The sequence below is a fragment of the Strix aluco genome, chromosome 5 (assembly GCF_031877795.1).
Source record: "Strix aluco isolate bStrAlu1 chromosome 5, bStrAlu1.hap1, whole genome shotgun sequence".
In the NCBI taxonomy this organism is placed as follows: Eukaryota; Metazoa; Chordata; class Aves; order Strigiformes; family Strigidae; genus Strix; species Strix aluco.
In genome coordinates this window covers 31,013,973-31,035,635 of record NC_133935.1, presented here as the reverse complement: position 1 = coordinate 31,035,635, position 21,663 = coordinate 31,013,973, and the positions used below count along the sequence as shown (strand labels likewise).

Here is a 21,663-nt window from a genome sequence, read left to right as displayed (position 1 = left end):
CGCATCTCCTGAACCACGGTCTGTGTGACTGTCTGTTGGCCTCTCTGTCAGCATTCAGCAACCTCTCCATCCACCCTGCTTCAGATGAGCACAGGCGGTGAGGAACGCATCCTTCCCTGAGTCACTTTTCCTCTGGCCAGAGAGCTTGTGGTGGCTGCAACTGTGCAGCTGCTAAGGTGAAAAAGAACAAAACGCTATGACAGATCTTGCCTGAGTCGCAGGTAGTGAGGAAAACACTCGTTCTCCTACCTGCTCACCTTGCTTTTGGGAAACCCGTCCCTGCTCGTACTGACAAATACAGCCGTTTCCAGAAAACTGTCCTTCTGGGTGGAACTTCTGAGCCAGAGGTGTAAAGGGAAAGCAAATGCAGATGGAGAAAGAGTTAGCAAAGGCCACAGGGGCTGTGAGTGCTCCCTGCCAGGCCGGCTGAAAAGCGGGAGGCAGAGGGGCGCCGATGCTCTGCAGGTAGCTGGTGAGGCCGTGGTGGTTTGAGAAAGGCAGCAAAAGCAAGTCGGCCGCTGCCTTACAGCCCTCTTCACAGCTCCCCCTTTCCCCAGAGGGTATCATTCTGAAACGCACCCCCCCACACCCTAAAACGAAGATAAAGCAGGAGAACATGCTGTTCTGCTGTGCCGGGTGGCACCTCCAGGTGAGGGAGGACCCTGAGCTCCCTGTGAAGACAGCTGCAGGGCTACCAGCTTCCATTTTGAATCACAGAGACTGCTTTTTCCTTTCCTTTTAGCACCTGTAAGAGAGTGTAAAGCACACTGCAAATTAAATAGGATTTTGCAGTAACACTCAGGGCAGGGAACGCCTCTGTGACTGAACATTTTTTCAATTTTTTTTTTTTTTAAGGTTTATGTAGCATGCTTGGCCCATTTACCTTGCAGTACCTTATACTGGCTCAAAAACAAGCGCCAACCAAAAGGAAACAAACAAAAAAAGGATTTAAGCACCTTTATTGCTAGTTTTTCACCACAACGTAGGTACTAGGTACGTTAAGACCGCCTGCTTCCCCACGTACCCCCCGCGGGCCAGAAGCGGGTGACGGTGCATCTGCAGAAGGAAGAGAGGAGGCTGCGCGGCCCCGCTGCCGCCATTGTTTTAAGTAAAACCCAGACCCATTGGGCGGGAAGGGGCTGAGGCGGCAGAGAGCAGCAGCACCGCCGCCATGCCGGGGCTCTGCCAGGCCGCGCTTCCCTTCCCGCTCCCTCGCGAACCGCCCGCCGCTGGCCCCCGGCCTCGACCGCCGTCCCGCGGGGCGGGGGCCGCGGGTCCCCCCTCATGGGGGGCGACGGCGGAGCCCCCGCCCTCACACCACCCGCGGCGCGGCCCCTTCAACGGCCGGCGCCTGCGCGCCGCCCCCTCCCCTTAGCAACCGCCCCCCCCTTCCCGCCCCGACCGGGAGGCGGGGGAGGGTCACGCGCGGCCGCGGCGGGAGGGGGCGCGCGGGCGTGCGCGAGCCGGCGGCGGCACGAGGAGGGCGGGGCGGGGGCAGGGGGCGGGGCGGCGCGGGCGGGCGGGATTATTATGGGCTGTGGGCTCCGCTGCCGCCGCCGAGGAGCAAGATGGAGCTGTCTGCAGTGGGGGAGCGCGTTTTCGCCGCCGAGTCCATCATCAAGCGGCGCATCCGAAAGGTGAGGGGCCGGCCGGCGCGGGGGCGGGGGGGCGGCTGCGGGACACCCCCAGCTTCTCGCTGCCGGGCCCTGGCTGCGCCGCTCGCCGGCCCGTCGGGCCCCCGCCTCACACCCCCCCCCACACCCCCCCTCCCTCCTCTCCCCGTGTGTTGCAGGGGCGCATCGAGTACCTGGTGAAATGGAAAGGCTGGGCCATCAAGTGAGTGCATCCCGCCGGGGGGGCCCGCCCCCGCCGCCCTGCGGGGGCCGGCCCCGGGGCAGCGGGGGACGGGACGGGACGAGATGGGGGGGGGGGGGGGAGGGGGGGTGTCTCAGCGTGCGGCCGTGGGGGGGGTTGGATGCGAACCCCTCCGCTTGTCACAACTTCCCCCCCGCTGCCCGCGCCCCCGGCAGGTACAGCACCTGGGAACCCGAGGAGAACATCCTGGACTCCCGCCTTATCGCCGCCTTCGAGCAGAAGTAAGTGCTCATCCCCCAACCCGGGCTGGGGGGGCCTGCAGCAGGGTTGGCTTCGGTGGGTGAGCGGGAAAGGGCGTTCAGCAGGCTCGCTCTCTTTTTTTTTTTCCTTTTTTTTTTTTTTTTTAAACTTGTATGCTTCTGTTTCTCCCTTTGGGAAAAGTTTTAACTTCTTGACAAATTTGACTCCCCAAAGGGAACGAGAGCGTGAGCTGTACGGGCCCAAGAAGAGAGGACCTAAGCCTAAAACTTTTCTCCTGAAGGTAACTCTTATTTAAATAACTTAGGCCTAGCCAAATGTCTCTCAGACCTCGCCGGTGTGTGCCCTTGGAAGGACTGGACTTTCAATTGACTTGTGTCTGCCGCCTGGCTCTGGGAACGCGGGGACAACCTGATGGGAAAGTGGGTGGGGGGCAGGGACGCAGAAGCTTGTAAGGGGAGAGTGTGTGTGCGTGCAAGCGACGGGTGCCCCGGCAGGACAGTCGGTATATGCAGATGTGCACGGCGAGCCTGCGATCTCTTTTTCCAATATCCTCTCCCTCTTTATGGCCTTCTGCTGCCGCAGTGGAGAGCTAGCCAGCCCTGCTCCCTCTTCCTTCAGCAGCCTATTCCATCCAGCCCGTGCCCTGCAACTTAGCAGCATGCTGAGCGGTCAGGCAGCTGCGGCGGGAATCCCACTGCCACTTGTGCTCCTCTGACTGTGTTTCAGGATGTAGGTGCTCCATGGGAGTTTCATGAAGGGTTCGTGTTTTGATCTGTACGCTGTAGTCTTGTTTAGGTTTGTGGGGGGGGTGGGCATGGAGTGTTTTACCTCTGCATAGGATAGCAGCTGAAGTTTCCAGTTCCCCTCTGATAGACCCAGCATCTCTGCAAGGAGGTGTTGTAGCATCTCTGCTTGCTTGCAGTGAAGAACAAGGAACGTAGTCCCTAGTGCAGCTCCCCCCCCCCCCCCCCCCCAATTTTTTTACTTTTTAAAATTAAGAAATCTGGTAGCTGTATGACCACTATGTGAGTTCTATGGATTTATTAGTTTACGGACAAAACTCCTTGCTTTGCTCCTCTCTTCCCAACCACTTACTCTCCAACTACGTCAGTCTCAGATTTCAAATGAATGTAGAAACAACATACCTGTGCAAAATTAAGACATATGAGCGAGTTCACAGCTTCCCTGGTTTTGATCTGGTATAAAGCCCTGGGACAGCCAGAGCAGACCCTGTGGTAAGGCATCGCTATCACTAAGTCATCCTATGGCTTTGGGCAAGTCATTTAGCCTTTGTGCATGCTTCCCCATCTGTGAAACAGGTTAATACTTTCCTTTGCCTGACAGCAGTAGGAGCTTTACTCAAGTCAGTGCAGCACTTTAACTGTATGAGCACCGGAAAGAGCCATGAGGGGTAGGGTGTCACCTCTCCTCTGCTTTAAGAGGACATAACAAAGCACGCAGAAGAAATGCAGGAGCACGTGTATTCTGATGCCCCAAGTAAAACCCAGGGGACCATGGTAATCCTTGGGAAGTCCTGCTGATGGAACTGTCCTTCTCCCTCATTGCCTGTTTTTCTGCTAACAGTTTTCTGTATCTGCAGACTTGGAACTACAAACAGAACTGATATGTACCATCTCTTACACTTTATTCAGGGAAACTCGACTAGTTGGTTTTTCTCTTTCTGGCAGTCATGCATTAAATTAAACCCTTGTGTTTAGGTTTCCAACAATGCAGAGGAACGCTTAAAGGGAAACCACCAGCTTAAAATAGTTCTCTGCTTGAATTAAAAAAATAGTAGTATTTGTAACACCTGACACTGTTCAGAGTTGTAGAGAAGTGTTTATGCTGTGCTTTTAATGTTACTGTGTGTAACCAGTTCCTTTTCTTTTAGATTCTGAATGTGATACGGCAAAATCAGTTGCCAATCTGTCACTCATTTAAAAAACCAAAACCAACCCCCAAACTCAAAAATAAAACTCACTCATTCCTCCTCTTCTCCCCTTGCCCTTTAAACCCCCCCTGAAGTTAGAACCTGAATTATTCAACAGCATCCATTGAATCACATCCCTGACGCGTTTCCGTGGCACATCTTCCTTCTGCCAGCTTCTCAAACACTACTGAAAACCTGTAGGTTTGCGGAGCTGGCTTGGTACTTTGCAGAAGATGGAGCGAGATGAGCTCTCCTGAAGGCTGGTGCCACTTTGTGGGAGAGGCTGGCAGGGCAGAGTGCTACCACTGCCGATTGATTTGCAGCTCTGGGAAACGGAGCTGGCGAAACTGTTAGCACCCTGACTTGCCGTTTTTCTGTGACTTCGGATCCCACCCTAAAAATAACACCCCAGGCCAGGCAGCAAGAAGTAACTCTATCTCTGCTAGCCCTATCTGAACTTGTTTGAGCTCTGTTCAGGCAAACCACTGGCAATGCAACTGCAGCTAGAAACGCGACAGAGACCAGCATGATAGTTTGTGTCGTATGCATCTCTTGTCAGTTCTTCTGACCTGCCAAAGATGTGGGTTTGACCTCTGCTAGTCCTGCAGCACTGGTGCCGCTGCAGGAGGAGCGGGATTTGGCTCTGCCTCACGCATCACTAACGATGTTTTCGGATCCTTCGGCTGCAGAATCTCTTGCCAGTGAGAATTTCGGAAGCAGGGGAAGAAATTTGATTCTTGCATCCCAGAGGGAGTCTTTGGAGTTGGCAGTTAGAACAATATTCTTTTTTATCTGTTAACTGAACAGATTAGGCCTGGATGCAATGATGTTTAAGCAGGAATCTGGCCTAGGACTGCTTTGGTAGATTAGTCTGCCATAGCTTTAGTGGCTTGCTAGGATTTTTCATGTGTATCAGTGCTTAAACTTGGGCTTCTGAGCCTCCAGTAAAGCATTGAAATAAGTTGCCCCATATGCTGCTCAGTCTCCTGGCTTGTGCGGGTGTTTTAGTTTGCAGTTGGGGCTAGGTTTATCCTGGAATTAGTTCTCAAAAGCTGCAGATAAGCACCCAGGGGAATTTGTAGAGAGCATTCCAGCAGGTTAGTGGCCCACGCCTTTGGAAAAGCTTTGAAAAGCTGCATCTTTGGCCACCTGCTGCCTTTGTAAGCCAGGCTCCTGTTGCTGAGAGCTGTCTAACACTTGCCCTTTCGATCAGACTGCAAAGGGAAATTACAGTCCAGGCTTTGTAATATCGCTATCAAGATGGCCGGTGTTGAAAGCGACCCCTGCAAACTTCAACTGCAAAGTTTTGGGCAGGAAATGGGTCTTTATTCTCTGCATACTGGGGGCAAACTTTCCCACAGCTGAGATCAAGCTTGGCGGGAGGTTGCAATTCTTGGGAGGCTGCTGGTATGCTGCAAACTTTGTGCTGAGTGTACAGAAAGCAGATCCTTTGGTCTGAAATGGGCAACACTGTACATCAGAACCTTACTACTTTGCTGCCTGGCAGAAGTCGTCCTTGAGGATGGGCCCTTCAGCTGCAGGTCAGAATAGAAGCTGGTGCGCGGTTAGAAAGGGACATAGCGCATGCTATAGCGATCTGCCTCTTTTCCCCCGCTCGGTTTGCTCATTTTATTTTGCTTTTCCCTTGGCGCTCTGCTGTGTGGAATGCAAAACTCGCCAACTAATCTAATAAAGTCTAGCAAGTGCTATTAAGAGACAGAGCCTGGTCTGCAAGCTCAGTGGGTGGCTAGCAAAGACCTCTAGTCAGGGTGGCTGTAAATACTAAGGTGAAAAGGCTAGAGAACGTTAATGGGAAGGAAGAAGTAAGGGAGAGTCTTGGTGGGACAGAGGGGAAGAGGGGGCTGAGCAGCATGGTATTCTGTCACTTCGCCCTTCCTTGAACTCTAAAGTTAGAGTTGGGTTTCCTTTGATCTCCTCCCTGTTCGTAAATTATCCCCAAGCAGTTTGAAAACAGACCGTTTCCCTTTGTAGCATTTTGTTCCCCATCCACTAGGGAAACTTTAGTTTATGGCAGTGTTGCTTGGGAGAACTGTGCTATGAACTGGCTTGCTGTTGCCTTGTCACTTGGAAGACTTCAGAAGAAAGAGGGTGATAAAAAGGCAGAATGGCAGCCAAAAAGGGGAAAGAAGAGCTCTTGCGAATACTGTTTGGAGCAAGGACTGTGGGAATGCAGGTGGAGAATAAAAGACAAAGCAGAACCAGTAATTTATGAGAGATTAGCGCTACTATGTGCAGCAGCGCTACTGGAAATGACTTGTTTTGAAATAATTAACTAGAAATCCTTTGCCTTACAAGGTCTCTTTTTTGTCTCTTTTTTTTTTTTTTTTTCTTCCAAATTGCAGAGGTTTTGATACAAATCAGGTAAGAGAGGCTTTTCTAAGCACGTGTCCGTGTACGTGCTTGTGCACCTCAGTGTGTTAAGGGAATGAATGAACAAATATGCTTGCTGGGCCCCAAGGGACATTTATTCAGAAATAGTAGGGAACAGGGGAGATATACTAGTTCCCAGGGGCAATGAGGGAGAGCTGTACAAGCTAAATAAAGGTGATACATATCCCAAAAGGGGAGAGGGGGAAGGGAAGCAATCCTAGCAATTGGCTTGCTCTCGTGACAGAGCACTGCAGCAAGCCTCCAGAAGCTGCATCCTGATATAGGCTGAGCTGTAAGCAGAGTGAATTACTTCGTATACATGCTGAGTACCTCCTCAGCAGTGAGCAAATCCTGCAGGTGAAAACAGCAAAACCCAGAGAGCTGGTTTCCATTTGGGAAACTTCTGAGTTAAGTAGCAAACTGTGGTGACACAGCTGAAAGTATTAAATGGGTTTGTTTTTCAAAGACCTTATGCTCATATGGCTCATGAGTGTGACTGAATAATGGATCCATAGCAGGGAGAAGTGCATTTCCAACAGATAAAACTGAATGCCAAGTCTTCTCCAAACCAGAGGTAGCAAGTTACTTAATGTAAAGTTGGAAGCAGGAGGAGAGCCCAGAAAATGTGCTGTCCTCTGCAGGGAAGAGACTTGAGTTCGTATAGTTGATGCCTGAATGAACCTGATCCTGTGGTAGGAATACTGAGCTTTGCAAGTGAGAGGGCTCTGGGGGCTGGTCTTAGATAAAGCATCTGATACTATTTTTCTTGAAACCTTACCTGGAAAAACAAGCTCAAGGTAAGCTGAATATTTGCATATTGCTCTCTGGAACTTGTCTTGAAGCTGGTCACTGTGGATAGCAGTGTAGCACTAGGGGAAGACTGTTGGCTCCTGGCTTACCCTCTCTCTTAATAATCTGGCTAAAGAGATCAATGCTGCATGTAGTCTACCTGGAGACTACTGAAACTGGTATTTAATAAATGCAGAGAGCTGAAACATGAGTCAGAAACGGTTTCAGCCTTGAGGAGGTGCCCTAGAAGTAACTGGAAAGGCAGATGCATATCAGGTGAAGGAGACCTAGTGGTTCTGGCACACTGGAAAAGTCCTAATCATGGACCAGGGCTCTGTGCTAGCCGCTGTGTAAGCACAAAATCAAGACAGGTCTCTGTTAAAACAGGGCAAGAGCTGATTAACGTGCACAGGTTGAGAAAGTACAATCAGCAGGACTACGGAAGCAGCCGAGCAGTGAACATCCCAGCATTATTGCTTACTTATTTAACATGGTTGATGGGAAGTTTTGCTGAGGAGTTTTGGGGTGTATGAGGCAACTGTAGGCGTTTGTGACTGCTTCCCTCACACTCGGGGGAGGCTGCCACCTTTCTCACACAGGTGATTGAAGCCAGTGCTGTGAGCAGGCAGCAATTAGACTCGGCTCGGAGCAGAGTGGCACAGAGGGGGCAGAACTCCTTACTCCAAGGTGTGATTACAGGGTAGGGAATTAATCTGGAAGACATGTGGTGTTGGCGGCAGGAGAAGCCCTGAAGGATACCTGTGTCTATCTGCTGAAGCTGTGGATCAAGGATTTTTACTGGCACATCTGCCTGGCTTCCCTGTTCGGTGTTTTAGAACAGGACATTGTGTTGCACTTTGCTCTCAGCTGAGCAGTGGTAAATTGGTGAGAAGCCCAAAGCACAAGAGCAGCAATGCTGGAAGGGCTGGCTGTGATGGGGAAGGCGGAGGGGAAAGGAAGAATAATCCAGCCTGTGCTGGTATGTAATGTCAGAAAGCAAACTGTAGCTTGTCCTGGTGTCTGCCATCTGCTCCAGAAGGACCTGTGAAGAGAGGGAGCAAGCGCAGCCCTAGATGTGCATCTGTCTGTGCCTGTGACCTCCTGGCGGGGCCTGTGGGGTCTCTTTAAGTTGTGGATCACTGGGATGGGATGGGGGAGAGTTGATACGTGATGCAGGGAGTTCATTTGGTGCTGCTGCTGTGCTCTAGCCTGTAGGATGCCTGGGACAGGGACTGTGTTTAACCATTTTCTGAACAGTTTGGGGCATGGAGAAACACGCAAGGCTGAGCAAAGAGAAATGAGCTGGACACTGGGATGCTTCATGCTACAGCAGGATGTGCTGGGGTTTGTGCTGGGGACGCTTCCCTCTAGCTAGGTAAAATAGCCCTGTACAGCCCAGGGTTAACATGGAGAGTGTGTGTGCCTGCTTTGGCAGTCATGTTATTTGTCCCTATTTCTTTGTCAGTTGGCTAACAAAAAGTCTAGAGTCCCTGGTTCAGATGAGCCTTCAGTCTGTGTTTTCACATACAGCCAGGGAAGGAGGCCTCATCTTTGCAGTCCTTTTAAAGCCAGGATACAAGTAGTACTGAGGGCATGCTCATCCAGTATTAGCCAGGGAGGAACAAAATGTCTTCATGTCTCTGTTCTCTGCTTGTTCAGGATCTTCTGTGGTTCCCATGGGGATCTCGGTGGGAGAAGAGGGGCACTGGGTGACAGCAAAGCTCTGGGGATGTAGGGCCGGGGCTTTGAGCTTATTGTGCAAGAGCTGGCCTGGGCCCCTCGCTTAGATCTGTTAGATCCCTGCCTTTACACGCACATTTTTTTCCCCCAGGCGTTTCCCTGGTAGGAGGCACAGACTGCAGGGTGACAAAGGAGATGGTGTTGGAGTGCTTAAGCTCTTAGCTGGCAATAAGCCATCCCAATCTTGGCGTGTACAAGGGGGCAACGGGATGGAAAAGTTGGGGAGGAAAAGCAGCTGTCTTCTAGCACTGCAGTTCTTGTTATGCCCACGAGGTGGGGGAAGCTGCTCACTAGATGGGCAATCGGAGGGGGACTCACCTGTCCCTTCCAGGCCTGGGTGACTTCTGCCTGTGACCACTGCTGGGAGGGAATAAGGAAGGGGGTTGCTTTGGGCAAGGAGCGGGGTACAGGTGGGAGGCTGAGCTCTACAAGCAGCTGTGCTCTGACAAGGCATGATGTAAGAATATAATCTGGGTTGCCATGCTCACAGGGCCTTCAGGTCATACTGCCTCAACTTACCAATGAAACTGTTGCATCTGCTGCCAGAAAATGTTCCCGTCTCTGGTGCACGAACCAGGGCAGGTTTTGGCACTATCCCCAAGCACCAGAAGAGCTTAAAAGTGTTGTGCCCCTGCCCTGGCTCTCAGGCAGGGCTGGCACCAAGCAGTTGAACCAGTGCTGCTGGTTCCTGCTCTGTTTCATTAGTAGGTTTCAAACAAGTATGGTGTTAAGAAGGACAAGGCAGTGTCTTATTTGGAGATGCAGTTAAACTTGTCTTGAATTCCAGCTGTCCTAGTCTTGCTTTAAAGACTGGACCTTACTCCCACAGCAGAGTAAGGATAAACAACTTGCTTGTGATCTCTAGTTAAAATTAAGCTTCAGATATCTGCATTTCTTGTGTTTAGCTAGGACAGCTCTGTCAGATCACACTCTCCCGCCTCCGTCAGTGTTCCTCAAGACCCCCTTCTACCGTGCTTTCCAGAGCAGATGAGCCTGGTTGTGGGAGGGGAAGAGCAAGCTGGATGCGTTACTCTTCCTTTCCCCCTTGTCTCATGCTCATTTTATAGAGGACCTGATACAGTCCTCTGTCTTGGCACTAGTAAGTAATTTTGGATGCTAACTCAACACTAACAGCCCCAATGTCTAGGAGTATGCTTGGCTGGTTGTCTGACAGTGCAGGATTGTGCACGTTGGCTGATGATGACTGAGGGGGGGCCTTGGAAACTGTTAACTGCAACCTTGAAACGTGGCTGGAGGGTGGCAGTTTCCCCCTGGGAAAAGTACATGTCAACAGGGGCACAGCCTAGGGAGTAATTAGGTGCCCAAAAAGGATACAGACAGTGCCCATGCTTGTATGGGGCCTGTGCCATAGCGGTCAGTAGCCCATAGGTGTATATCTATGCTTGTCATTAATGTGGGTATAAATGTGACAGCCTTGCTGATAAGCACTTGTCCTGAGGTGAGCAATGCCCAGTTTGAGATTTGGGTGCACCTAGGCTGCCTCTCTGACCCTGTTTTTTTTTCTCTCTCCCCACCACCGCAGGCTCGGGCCCAAGCGGAGGCCCTTCACATTGGGGATGTACACTTTTCTGTCAAGCCTGGTTCTAGCACCTCCTCTCCCAAGCTCCACTCCAGCGCCGCGGTGCACCGGCTCAAGAAAGACATCCGGCGATGCCACCGCATGTCCCGGCGCCCGCTGCCCCGTCCAGACCCCCAGAATGGCGGGAGCGTGGGTGGCGGGGCTGGCATCCGTCCTCCCGTCTCGCCTTTCTCGGAGACCGTCCGCATCATCAACCGTAAGGTGAAACCCCGCGAGCCCAAGCGCAGCCGCATCATCCTCAACCTCAAAGTCATTGACAAAGGTGGGAAGCCAGCCAATGGGGCCGGGGGCCTGGCTCGGCCCAAGATCCCGTCCCGAAACCGCGTCATTGGCAAGAGCAAAAAGTTCAGTGAGAGTGTCCTCCGCACCCAGATCCGCCACATGAAGTTCGGCGCCTTTTCGCTCTACAACAAGCCATCTGCTGCGCCTGCCCCCTCTCTGGAGGGCAAAGGGGAGGCCGAAGGTTCCCAGGCAGCCTCCTGTGGGCTCATTATGGGCTCCACCCCCTATGATGCCCCCAGCTCCAGCTCCTCCGGCTGCCCATCGCCCGCCCCCCACTCCTCTTCCGACCCAGATGATTCCCCTCCAAAGCTGCTCCCCGAGACCCTCAGCCCAGCCATCCCCGACTGGCGTGAATCAGAGGTCCTCGACCTCTCCATCCCACCCGAGTCAGCTGCTACCAGCAAGCGTTCTCCCCCGGGGGGGTGCAGTGGGGGGCAGACACCCTCCTTGTCCCTCTCCTCTTCTGACCCGGAGCAGGAGGCCGGCGACTGGCGTCCCGAGATGTCCCCTTGCTCTAACGTGGTGGTCACGGATGTCACCAGCAACCTCCTCACCGTTACCATCAAGGAGTTCTGCAACGCGGAGGATTTTGAGAAGGTGGCAGCGGGTGGCGGTGGAGGAGGCAGCAAGTGAGCAGCCAGGTCCCCCCCGCTCCAGGGGTGTGGGGGAAGCTTTACCTGTGAGAAGTCGTGGTGCGAATGGCTGTCCTTAGTTCTCTCCTTTTCCCCTTGGCTGTCCCTCTGCCCTCACTGTCACCCTTTCTCCTCCTTTCCCCCTGCCCACTCCCTCCTGCCTGGAGACTGGAGTGTGTCAGTGCGGGGGAGTAGGGGCACCCACTGTTCCTGGGTGTCGCTGCCACTGGGGGGAGGCAGGGAGGGTCGTGGTGGGGCTGGGGAGTGGTTGTTTGTCCTTGAATGTGGTGTGGTCCAACGGGCGGTGGAGCCTTTGGGGATGAGGGATGGATGAGCATGTGTCTGTGTGCCTGTGGGGGTGGTGGGGAAGGTGCTCTTCCTCCTCCTTCCCCTTCCATCTTTGACAAAAACTGAAGACAAGCTCCAGACCCTTGAGGGGAGGATGTAAGAGGATTGGAGCCCTCTCCCACACCCCCCAAGCCTTCTCCCACAATGTGCATGCAGTCTCTTCCATTCCTGTGTTTCCCCCTTGCCATGACTCTGATCCTGCCGTCCTTCCCCTTCTTGGCCTGTGGCCTGGATCTGCCCTCTCCTCTGCTGTCCTCATGGCAGTTGCTGATCCAGGTACCCCCAGAGCGAGGGGGAGAGGGGCAGGTGAAGTGTCACGCCTGGAAGGTGCTTGAGACAAAGCTGGGGTGGTGGGGGGTGCCCCGTGCAGCATACACCCCAGATTGGCTTCCCCTTTCCTTTGACTATTGGTGCTACCTTGGCAGTTGTATGGGCGCTTTCAGGTGCCCTGGTCCCTCTTCTTCTGCAGCTTCCAACTTGCTCAGCTCTGCAGGGGGAAGGGAAGAAAAGGGGAGTCTGCTTCTGGCCCAGATCTTCCTCCTGGTGTTCATCACTTGCACTTGCTTGGGGGAGAGGGCATGAAATGCCCTTCCCCGGCCTTCCTGTGGTGGAAGTGGGAGTGGGCTGTGCATCCATCCTTCAGTTTGGGGGAAGATACGCCGACAGCATGACGCTGCCCCAGCTGGATGAGGCTGGTCTCCCGCCTTGCGCATAAGCTTCCACTGACCCTTTTTGCTTCCCCTCCGTTTCCTCGGAGGGAGGGATGGATGCTAAGGCAGGTCGTTTGCTCTTCCTGCTTCCTTTTGTCTCCTGCTCCCCCTTCCCTGTGGTGGATGGCCTGGAAGAGGGTTCCCCCCTGTCTTTTCAGCATCTGAAACAGCCCTTACAACTGTCAACCAAAGGTGCTAGTAAGAAACTTCTCTCTCACATCATATGCATGTGTGCTGGATCTCTTCCCCCAGAGCTCCTGTGAGCTCATCTAGAAATTCCTTCTCTTCACCCCTAGCAAGTAGGAGTGAGGAAGACCACAGCTTGCTGTTCTTTACCCACAGCTCCTTCTTTCCCTGACCACCCTTGTTCACATCCAAAATAAGCTCTCTCTTTTGCCTGCCATTTCTGGCTTGCTCCATTTCTGTGTTGAGTCCTAAGCTTCATGGTAAGATGCCATTCCTTTGCTCTCCCTTCTTCCCCTACTTGCACAGGACTCAGCCTGTAGGGGCAAGAAAAAGAGGTGCTGATCAATCGGTGGGAGAGTCTCGCCCTCTCAGCCCTGTCCCTGGTATTCGGGATGGGGCAGAGGGGTGTCACTTCTACATAACATGCTGCAGAGGTGAAAAGGGTGGAAAAAATTCCCCATGCCAGGGCTCACCTACTTACAAATCTGCCCTGGGTGGGTGAACACGATGGAATTGGCCCCTCTGGTGCTTTCACACGAGGATGCTCAAGAGCTGCCAGCTCCGAGGAGCGCTCTTGTGTGAAGTAGTGATTTTGTGGTTGCAGTGGTCTGAGGGTAGAAGGGAGGCAGTCCGTGGGAGAGAGGTAATATTTGTCTGCCCAAGGGGCATCATCAGGGTGGTAGAAGGATAGACCAGCTTCTGACCTTAATTAGGCCTTCTGTGCCCAGAGCTTGTCTTTTCCCTGCCTCCAGCGCCTGGGTTGGTGTAATAAAATCTTTGCTGCCCTCCCCACAAGCCTTGCCTCAAAGTGGGTGGTGTTCATTGCTGTGGGCACGGTGGATTTACACCAGTTGTGGTTGGGTGTCTGTGCAGATGGTCTGAGGGGGGTTCCAGGTGCTGTTAGCACCACCCTTTGCACACCTCTTTCTTTTTCTTTCCTTGGTTAAAGAGCTTAGTGAACTCTTTGGGGATGCAGTTGCATTCGCAGCTGAAGCTAGGGGCAGGGAGAAAGAGACTTCCCTGATCCATTCACCAAGTTAAGGCTTCCTATAACTTGTTGGACTTGTGTGCGTGTCTGTATTAATACCTGCCTGTATTTTTCGTGTCTTTTTTTTTTTTTTTTGCATCTTTCCTGTGCCTGGCACACCCAGGGATCCCTTATTTTAGCATAGCCTATCCATTTGACTGCAGCTTCAAAGATGAGCAGTTTGTTGTCATAGGGGAAAAGCCCATTCTTAGGGAAATAGTGAGGAGATTCTTCTCTCTCTTTTTTTTTTTTTTTCCCCCCCACTTCTCAACAAGAACTATTCTGTGGCTGCGAGATAAGAGGAGCTTCTTTGTGGGGTGGATGCAAACTGGCCAGTCACTTTAGGTTGTTAAGTTACTGTTTGGTGTGTATGTGGTGATGTGTTTTGTTTCGTGGTATTGAGGTTCTGAAAAAAAAAATAATTGAAGCGTTTAAGTGGGAGATAAAAGGGAACTTTAATAGGAAACTCTTGATGTGTTTTGGCCAAGATGTGTTTGCTTGGCAGAATTCTTTTCCCCAGTGTCTCTTGTATGGTGTTCTTTGGGGGCAGGGGGCAGGAATTGTTTAATTGAAGGGGTTTTGCCTTTCTCCATAGTGACAAGCAAGGGGACTGTCTGTGAAGAGCAAAACAGTGGGTCATTGTAGGGATACTCCGTGAGGACCTTCTTCCTGTGGTGACGAGATGAGGGGACTTGTTGCAGCAGAGGAACTCATGCAGTAGATCCTCTTTGTGGAGGAAGAAAGGAGTATGATCCGGCTTGCAGATACAGCTCAACTGCTTGTGTGACAAATCTCTCCCTGGGTAGGTCACCAGGTGGGAACCAAACCCTGAATCTTTGGATCCGAAATCAGGATCCTGTGCTGTTTTGAGTTAGCAAACCTCTAACTTGAACGCAGTAGCAGCCTCAAGTTCCCTCAGGTGGATGAGCCACTTGAGGCTGACTAACCTACCTTCGTATTCACGTGGGTTACACTCCTCCTTCTGATTTTTTACCCTTGCTCCTTAATGGAGATGGGAAAGAAGATCCATCCATGCCCTTAAAAAAGGGCATGGGACTGAGGGAGGAGTTTATTTGAAAGTATCCCCTTCCCTTCCCCATAAGCCCTAGGTAAAAAAAAAAAAAAACAGGGAAGTATTCTCTGTGTCTGTGCCATGTTTGTTCTCTTGTTGTCGTGTTTTTAGAGGAGATTTTATGATGGAGTGGAAAAAGTGAAATGATTAGTTTTGCATAAAAAAAGAAAAGTTTAAAAAAAATTTCTACAGGGAGAGAGCGAGAGAGAGAGAGTTTAAAAATGACTAATAAATGCAGTGATTGCACAAACTGTAGTGGTATTAGATGGTCCTTAGAGAAAAGAGTATTTTGTAGTATCGAAGCATGTGTGTCTGGGATGGTGTTTGGCTTGCTTGAACTGGAGGGAAAGGCATTCTGGGACTAAGCAGCGATCTCTGAGCTGAAAAGGCAAGTCGTATGTTGGAGGAACCCTGTCTACTAACCCTTCCCGTCCTTGCCTCCCAAGTGTTGGAGTGAGTTCCCTTCCCTCCCATACCTCTCCTGTGAGCTAAGGTGGAGTCTCCAAGTGGTTTTCTGGCCAGGTGGCCCTCGGAAATGGCCGGTCGCATTCTGCCAGAATGTGGATCGAGCCACCAACATGGAAACAGTTGACTGACTTTGCATGCACAGCAAGCTGCTAAGATTTGGGGTTGGCATGTACCTTTCCTGCCAAGTCACTGTCTCTTCTCTTTTCCCCTCCCCCATATCCAAGCAGGATTAAACACGGTGGGCTTATCTCCCAGGAAGCAGATATGCCTCCCCTCCTTAGGGTCTCTTAGCTTCTTCCAGCGTCAAGTGGGGAATGGCATTTTTCCATGTAGGATTCACCACATCAGGACAGAGAACAGAGTCCCATCTCTAATAGTGGCTGGATCTTCAGAGGCAGATGAGAGCACTGCCTTGTGTGCTTTGAAGGTGTTGCTGAGCAAGGCATACCCTCTTCTTGAGACCAGCAAATGCTGGAGGTTTTGGGGTGGAGAGGGGAGAGGAACACCACGTGGGGACTGTGCTCAAGTAGAGCTGCCACCTTCTGCCCCAGCTTCCTGCGAGGTGGTGGGGAAGCGTTGCCTGAATGTTTCTTCAAAGCAAGGAGGCAGCTCTTTCATGCTGGCTTCCCCATCCAAGATGTCTCTGCTAGGCGTTCATCTGGTGTGTGGGAGTGACTGCAGGGAAGAGGGGAGTCACCAGATGTTGGTGTCTGAACGGGCAGGGGACGCTAGGACAGCTTTTCTTGTCTGGACTTCTCTGGTGCCCTTGGCTTTGTAGTGGCAGGTGACAGATGTCTCGATGCCTTCCATCGCCTGGGCTGTTCTTGGGAACTTCTCCTCTCTCTGCCCATTGAGCTCTGTCAGTGCTTCCCACAGTTTTCAGCTTGGAGTGGCAGCCTCCTGTCTTGTGCTCTCTTTTCTCCTCGCTGAGCAGAGTGGGACTGGAGAGGTGTGAAGCTAACAAGATGCAAACTCCTTTTGGGATGGAAAACAGAGAAATAGTGTGTGGCGAGCAGACCCAGCTGTGGTGAGCCACTGCTTAATTTCTGTTTCCAAAAGAGAAAGGGAGCTTTTCTCCGTGTCTCCCCTTACTGAAGTTCCCAGGGAGATTTTATGAAATAAAACAAACAAACAAAAAAAACCACAACAGTCCTGCTATTTACCAGGTAGCAGCTGTCTCTGAGCTGAGTCTTCCTAGGGATTTCACTCCCTTTCCCAGCCCCTCTTTGTAGAGGAGGTTTTGGCAGCTCCCAGCGTTTGGAGATGATCACCTTCCTGGGGACCTCCTGGCAGAAAGAGGTTGCCATGCTGAAGGATGGTGTCCTGAGTTCCCCACACTTCTGCCCACCCCAGGTTGTGGCATTAGCGGGGCTGCTCGGAGCAGGTCCTTCTTCCCAGGGAAGTGTAACAAACCTGGAGTGCATGTCTGGCTAAGTGCTTATTTCTCCCCTCACTTCCTTCCCCACCTTCTGACAAGACCTTTTCCTCCTTGCCTGGCGCATCCTTTTACTCCAATGTCGCTTGCTTTTGCTGCATTTTTCAATCACCCAATAATCGTGCAAGAGCTGGGATCTTATTTACTTTTTATATATAAATATATAAATATAAAAGAAACCCTCCCCCTTCCCCTCTTTCCCCCCGTCTCACCCATCACCCTGTGCACAGCCTTCCTGATCTCTGCTCTGAATGTGCTGTGCTGTAGAGGGTTAATTTGGGGCCGGGGATTTGGTGCCTCCTGGGTTCTGCTTTTTCTTGGTTTGCCGTGGCCTTTCTGCCAGCTGTGTCACTGCCCTGTGCCTCCGTCTCCCTGGTGTGAAGGGGTGGGGGGTGGAGGGGACCATCCTGCTGAGGGTGCTGGCAGCCCGACTCCTGCAGCATTTGCACAGAGCCCGAGGAGTGCTGAGTATTGCTTCAGAAATCCCCCTCTCCCTGTCCGTGCTTCCTTCCCTAGGTAACTCCAGCAAGTATCTTCATTTCATCGATGCTTTGGGGTTGAGCAAATAAGTGGCTTTATTGTATTTTCTTCTATTTTTTAGGTCCCTCCCCAGAGTGCAATGTGTATGGTTTCTTTTTGGGGGTGTAGATGGGATAGTTGGAGTCTATCTCCATCCTCACCTTTGCCCTTCTGTCCTCTGCTTCTCTCCCCTTTCCATGTTGCCCTGTGTCAGACTGCTGTGGCTAGTGGGGTTTGCACCCTTGTCTGTGCAGGGTCAGCAGCCTTGGCACCAGCAGCTTCGCGTGTGTTCTGTGTGGTGCTTCTGAGGTGCCCTGTGTCTCACCTGCCTCGCTTGCGAGGATGTCACAGGGCCTCAACTTTCTCCCTTTCTTTAAATTTCTCCTTCTGGGAGTGAAGGTAGGTGTAGTCAGTTTGCCCTTCCCATGGTGGTGGGCTGCCTCTGGCCACTCTTCTGTCCCTTCCAGCTTCTCTGGTGGGAAACAAAATGTCTCCAGGACCGTCTGAAAGCGCAATCTTTGGGGTGAGAGTCCCTCCACCTCAGCTGAGTGCTGTGCTTTGAGCTGTCTCCCTCCAGGCTCCCATCTGGGAGTGCCGGCAGAGACGGTGCTGGGGGTGGAGGAGTGGAGATGCCCTCTGTGCTCCCGGGCTGAGTGGAGCAGGGAAATGGGCAGCAAGCACTGTGCTGCAGCGCAGGGCAAGGAGTAAGGTGACAGAAGAACGGCTGGATGCAGTCAGGGTGATGCCAGCTTCAGCAGCAGCTCAGAAATATATCTGGTGGGAGGGAAGGGGCATGGTTGGGACAAGCAGCTGAATGTTAATTCCCACTTTAGGGCCCTGGTTCTCGACTTCGTTCCTTGTTTAGCTGAGCACTTAGAGCTTGCACTAAACCGCAGGAGTGCGGCTGGGTGTGTCAAAGCACTTTGTGGGGCTTGGGGGCCTCGTAGGACTAGCAGGGCCCTTATGTGCTCCCCAGCAGCCTCCCGGCTGCACCCCGCTCTCCGGGGGTGCTGTGGATTTCCTTCTGGGCAGAGCAGCAGGTAGGTGCTCCTTCACAGGTAGGTTGCTTTTTAGCTGTCCTGGAGGGAGCCTGCTGCTTCCAGCCCCCCAGCTGCAAAGGGGGACCTAGTCTTAGGTCAAGTCCTCAAACAGAACAACAAAAAAGAAATTCGTTGTGATGACACTTTTTAGAAAAAAGTTGTGCTCGCGCCTCCCCCAAGCTGATCAGCTTGGTATGCTGTCCTCCCCTCCTCCTCTTCTCTTCCCTGCCATTAAGCCTTGTACGCTCCTTAAGAATAGAGGGCTCTCTCTATTTTGCGATTTTGTTTTATTTTTTTCCCATTTGTTTTCTTTCTGGATAGAAAGTTGTCCGCTGGTGGTGGAGGACAGGGGCCTGCCTCATCTGTTCCTTCCTTTCACCTTCCCCAGTGCCAAGCTTAGGCTCAAATCCTGCAGATTCCTGCAAATACTGAACTTCGAGCAGGCGAGTTACCCCACTGAGCTCTGTGGTACTTGGGTGCTTCAGATTCTGCCTGTGCTTGAGTTTTGGCAGCACCAGAGCCTTATCCTTTCTCTTAGAGAAGGTCAGACCTAACTCCTAGAGTGCTGATGGTTCTGGTGCAACCCACCTGTCTCTTTATTTCCCCTCACTTGGCATACAGAGTGAAGGTGGTAATTTTTTTTAATTTAAAATAAACCTAAATATGTATCTTGTAATTTTTTTATTTTGAAAAAAATGCATTTAAGGATTGTGCACGGATGAATTGTATATCTATATTTTTTTTGTCTTGCAATTTTCATTTTAAATATAGTGTTTGTTCAGGTTTTGTTTTGTTTGTTTTGTTTTTTTTTTTAATCCAGTTCCCAGCTGGCTAAACTCTGTCTAGAGCAGATGGGTGGGAGGCATAGCCACTGGAGGGGTGATTGAATTGCCTCTTCCCCTGGCACTTCCCACAAGAAAATGGTTTGCTCCAGGTTTGGGGGTGGGGGTTGTGCTGATTACTCTTGTATTCTTGTACATTTTGTTCTTTCTGCTGCTCTTGAATATTGTATCAATGCCAGAAATGGGGAGTTAAAAATTAAAAAAAAAATTAACCCCAATAAATTGTTACATTCCAAAACCTGTTGTCTCCTCTTCCTTGGGTGGGCTGTGACCTGCTCTGTAAGTGACCTGCGGAGCTGGTAGTAGGGTTACTGAAACACACCTGCCCTAAGCCAGCGTCGGTCAGCTCTGCAGTCAAATACGAACACGCTTAGTATCTTCTCGTGTACCGTGGGTCAGTTCTGGTTTGGGTCTTCAGACCTTTCTGGGCACAGAGAAGCTCTGACAAAGGACAAGGGAGACTTCGGTAATGCTGAGGGAAGGGGGAGAACTGTTGTGAAGTGTGTTCAGGTTCCACTTGCTACAGTTGGGCCTTCCCAAAGTGCTTTGGAGAACCTCCCATGGGTCTCCTGCATCCTTTTCTTTTAAAAAATGGAATTAAATCCGAGCACAACCTAGCACTCATTGGCTGAAAAATGCTTTAGGCTTTTCCTAACACCAACATGTGTGCCTAAGTGCACTTTATGGCATGCTCATCTAAGAAATAGAGTGAAAAATACTCCTAATGTGTGTAATCAGAGCCCCAAATTCACTCCATTAGTCTCTTGCCCATAGAAACATACCAAAAAAAAAAAAAAAAAGCTTACAGCAAAATTTCAGGTGGGGAAGTGCTATTGGTGGGAGATGTGATGGGGAAAGCAGATGGGTTTCGGGTGAAGAGGGGGGAAGTCAGTACTGAGTGCTGGGAAAGGGTAGTGGCTGGGCATGGCTGCGGGGTGTCACCATCGAGCTGTCTCCAACCAAAACAGCCTCAGGGCTGCCCTTGGGTAAGGTGATCCAGGGCTCACCTTGAGGGCGAGAGGTTGCGCTGGACTAGGGGAGAGTCACAGTTTGGTCAGCCAAGGCTGGGGGTCCCTGTGATGCTTCTCCCGTGTCCGAGGCTCAGCAAGCTGCAGGAGACCCCCCTCCAGCAGTGTCTTGGCTGGCCGGGAGCAGAGAACGCTGCCCACTGAAGCAGGCCAAGGTGTTGGGCTACTAGTGTTTTGCCATCATGCTCACCTTGCCTCCGCTGTGTCCCAAGATGCCTGTGGGGCTGGCACTCTCTCCCTCACCCCTGCACCCTGGCTTTGCTGAGAGGTGAGCAGGCTTTTGACCGGACCCAAGTACAGCAAATGAAGCCACCTCTGACCCGTGCTTTCTGGAGCTGGAGAGGCAGACACTGGCCTTGACCGGACACATCCAACGATGTCATGTGTGAGTGTGCTGGTGCAGGCAGACCCTGTAACCAGAGTGAGGTGACACAAGCTGTGTCTGTGGCACCATGAGATGTGGAAATGAAAGAAGGCAGGATTTACGCGCTGCGTGGAGCTTGCAGATCCCCAAGTGAGATGGACTGAAAGCTCCTGGTCTAAGGAGAAGGTGGAGCTGGGTTCATGGTGTGGCAGCTGCGGAGGAGCCCTTTTGCCCATTTGGGTGGCCCTGGGTGTGCCTGCAAGTTGGGTGATAGTGCCAGGGCGGACATTCCCTGCCCCAGAGACCCTGGGTTACCCTCCCCTGGGAAAGGGCTCTTTCCTTTCCTCATCCCCACCACTGGCCTGAGCATCACGAAAGGATAAGGTTTTCCCCCAGCCGGCAAGAGGTTGTCTTGTTTCCACAGAGAGGCTTGGATGGGGGGCAGTGCATCCACCTGGCTCACAGGAAGGGGTGTGCTTCCCCTCAAGCCAGCAGCCCATCTCAGATGTCCCTCTCACCCGGGGACCACGGCAGGGTGGCCTCTTAGCCCGTCTTGCCCTGCCCGCAGCCGCCCCCTGGGGACAGCAGCCAGCCCGAGACACTGTTTGGGCATTAATTAGATGGAAGAAAATCCCTTAATCGCTCGCTCCCCGTCCCTGTGGGCTGAATCCATGAGCTCTTATTAAAACCAGCTTCTGTTGCCAATTCTGTTCAAAACCGGGCTCCCCAAAGCCCCCTCATCGCCTCCCCCACCCTGTCACCCGCAGGAGGGCAGGGTTTTGGCATCACCATGTCCTCATGGAGCTGGCTGCCCACCGAATATCTTTGAATCGTTATTCATGGGACAGGGAGGCTGTTCTGGCTACTCACCAGTCTGAGTCATCACCCCCCTGTGAAAAGCTATTTTTGCTGCCTCTTTGTCTCCAGGAGAAAGTTGGGGTCCCTGCTGAGGGAGAGGGAGAGGTTGGGACCTCGTGAGCGATGAGCCTTGCCCTGCTGTGACACCCAACTCCTCCACTCCCAGCATGGGTGAGTGGTGGGGGCTGGTGTGGAGGGGCTCACCCACCCCACTCACTGTCACAGCGGTGTCAGCCGGAGGGATAAACCTTGCCACCGTGATCCTGTGGCCTTTGGCAATAAAATCTGGATGGCCAGGTCAATGCAAAGCCCCCAGCACAGCATCG

At 52.1% G+C, this 21,663-nt stretch overlaps 1 protein-coding gene across 2 annotated transcripts; it reads left to right on the top strand.

Moving 5' to 3' along the window:
• Positions 1 to 1,528: 1,528 nt before the first annotated feature.
• Positions 1,529 to 19,325, top strand: CBX6 (chromobox 6). 2 transcript variants are annotated; one of them, XM_074826675.1, is made up of 5 exons: positions 1,529 to 1,637; positions 1,793 to 1,836; positions 2,031 to 2,096; positions 2,290 to 2,356; positions 10,524 to 19,325. In XM_074826675.1, exons 1-5 carry the CDS (start codon positions 1,569 to 1,571, stop codon positions 11,439 to 11,441), a joined length of 1,164 nt encoding a protein of 387 aa, XP_074682776.1. In that variant the 5' UTR covers positions 1,529 to 1,568; the 3' UTR covers positions 11,442 to 19,325. The 2 variants fall into 2 exon arrangements, with proteins under 2 accessions (XP_074682776.1, XP_074682775.1); XM_074826674.1 differs by having other exon boundaries at positions 10,470 to 19,325.
• Positions 19,326 to 21,663: the final 2,338 nt, after the last annotated feature.

Coding starts and splice junctions, on each gene's coding strand:
- CBX6 (XM_074826674.1), top strand. CDS start 1,569: ATGGAGCTGTCTGCAGTGGGGGAGCGCGTTTTCGCCGCCGAGTCCATC. Junction 1,638..1,792: donor TCAAGCGGCGCATCCGAAAG/GTGAGGGGCCGG, acceptor CGTGTGTTGCAG/GGGCGCATCGAGTACCTGGT. Junction 2,097..2,289: donor ATCGCCGCCTTCGAGCAGAA/GTAAGTGCTCAT, acceptor GACTCCCCAAAG/GGAACGAGAGCGTGAGCTGT.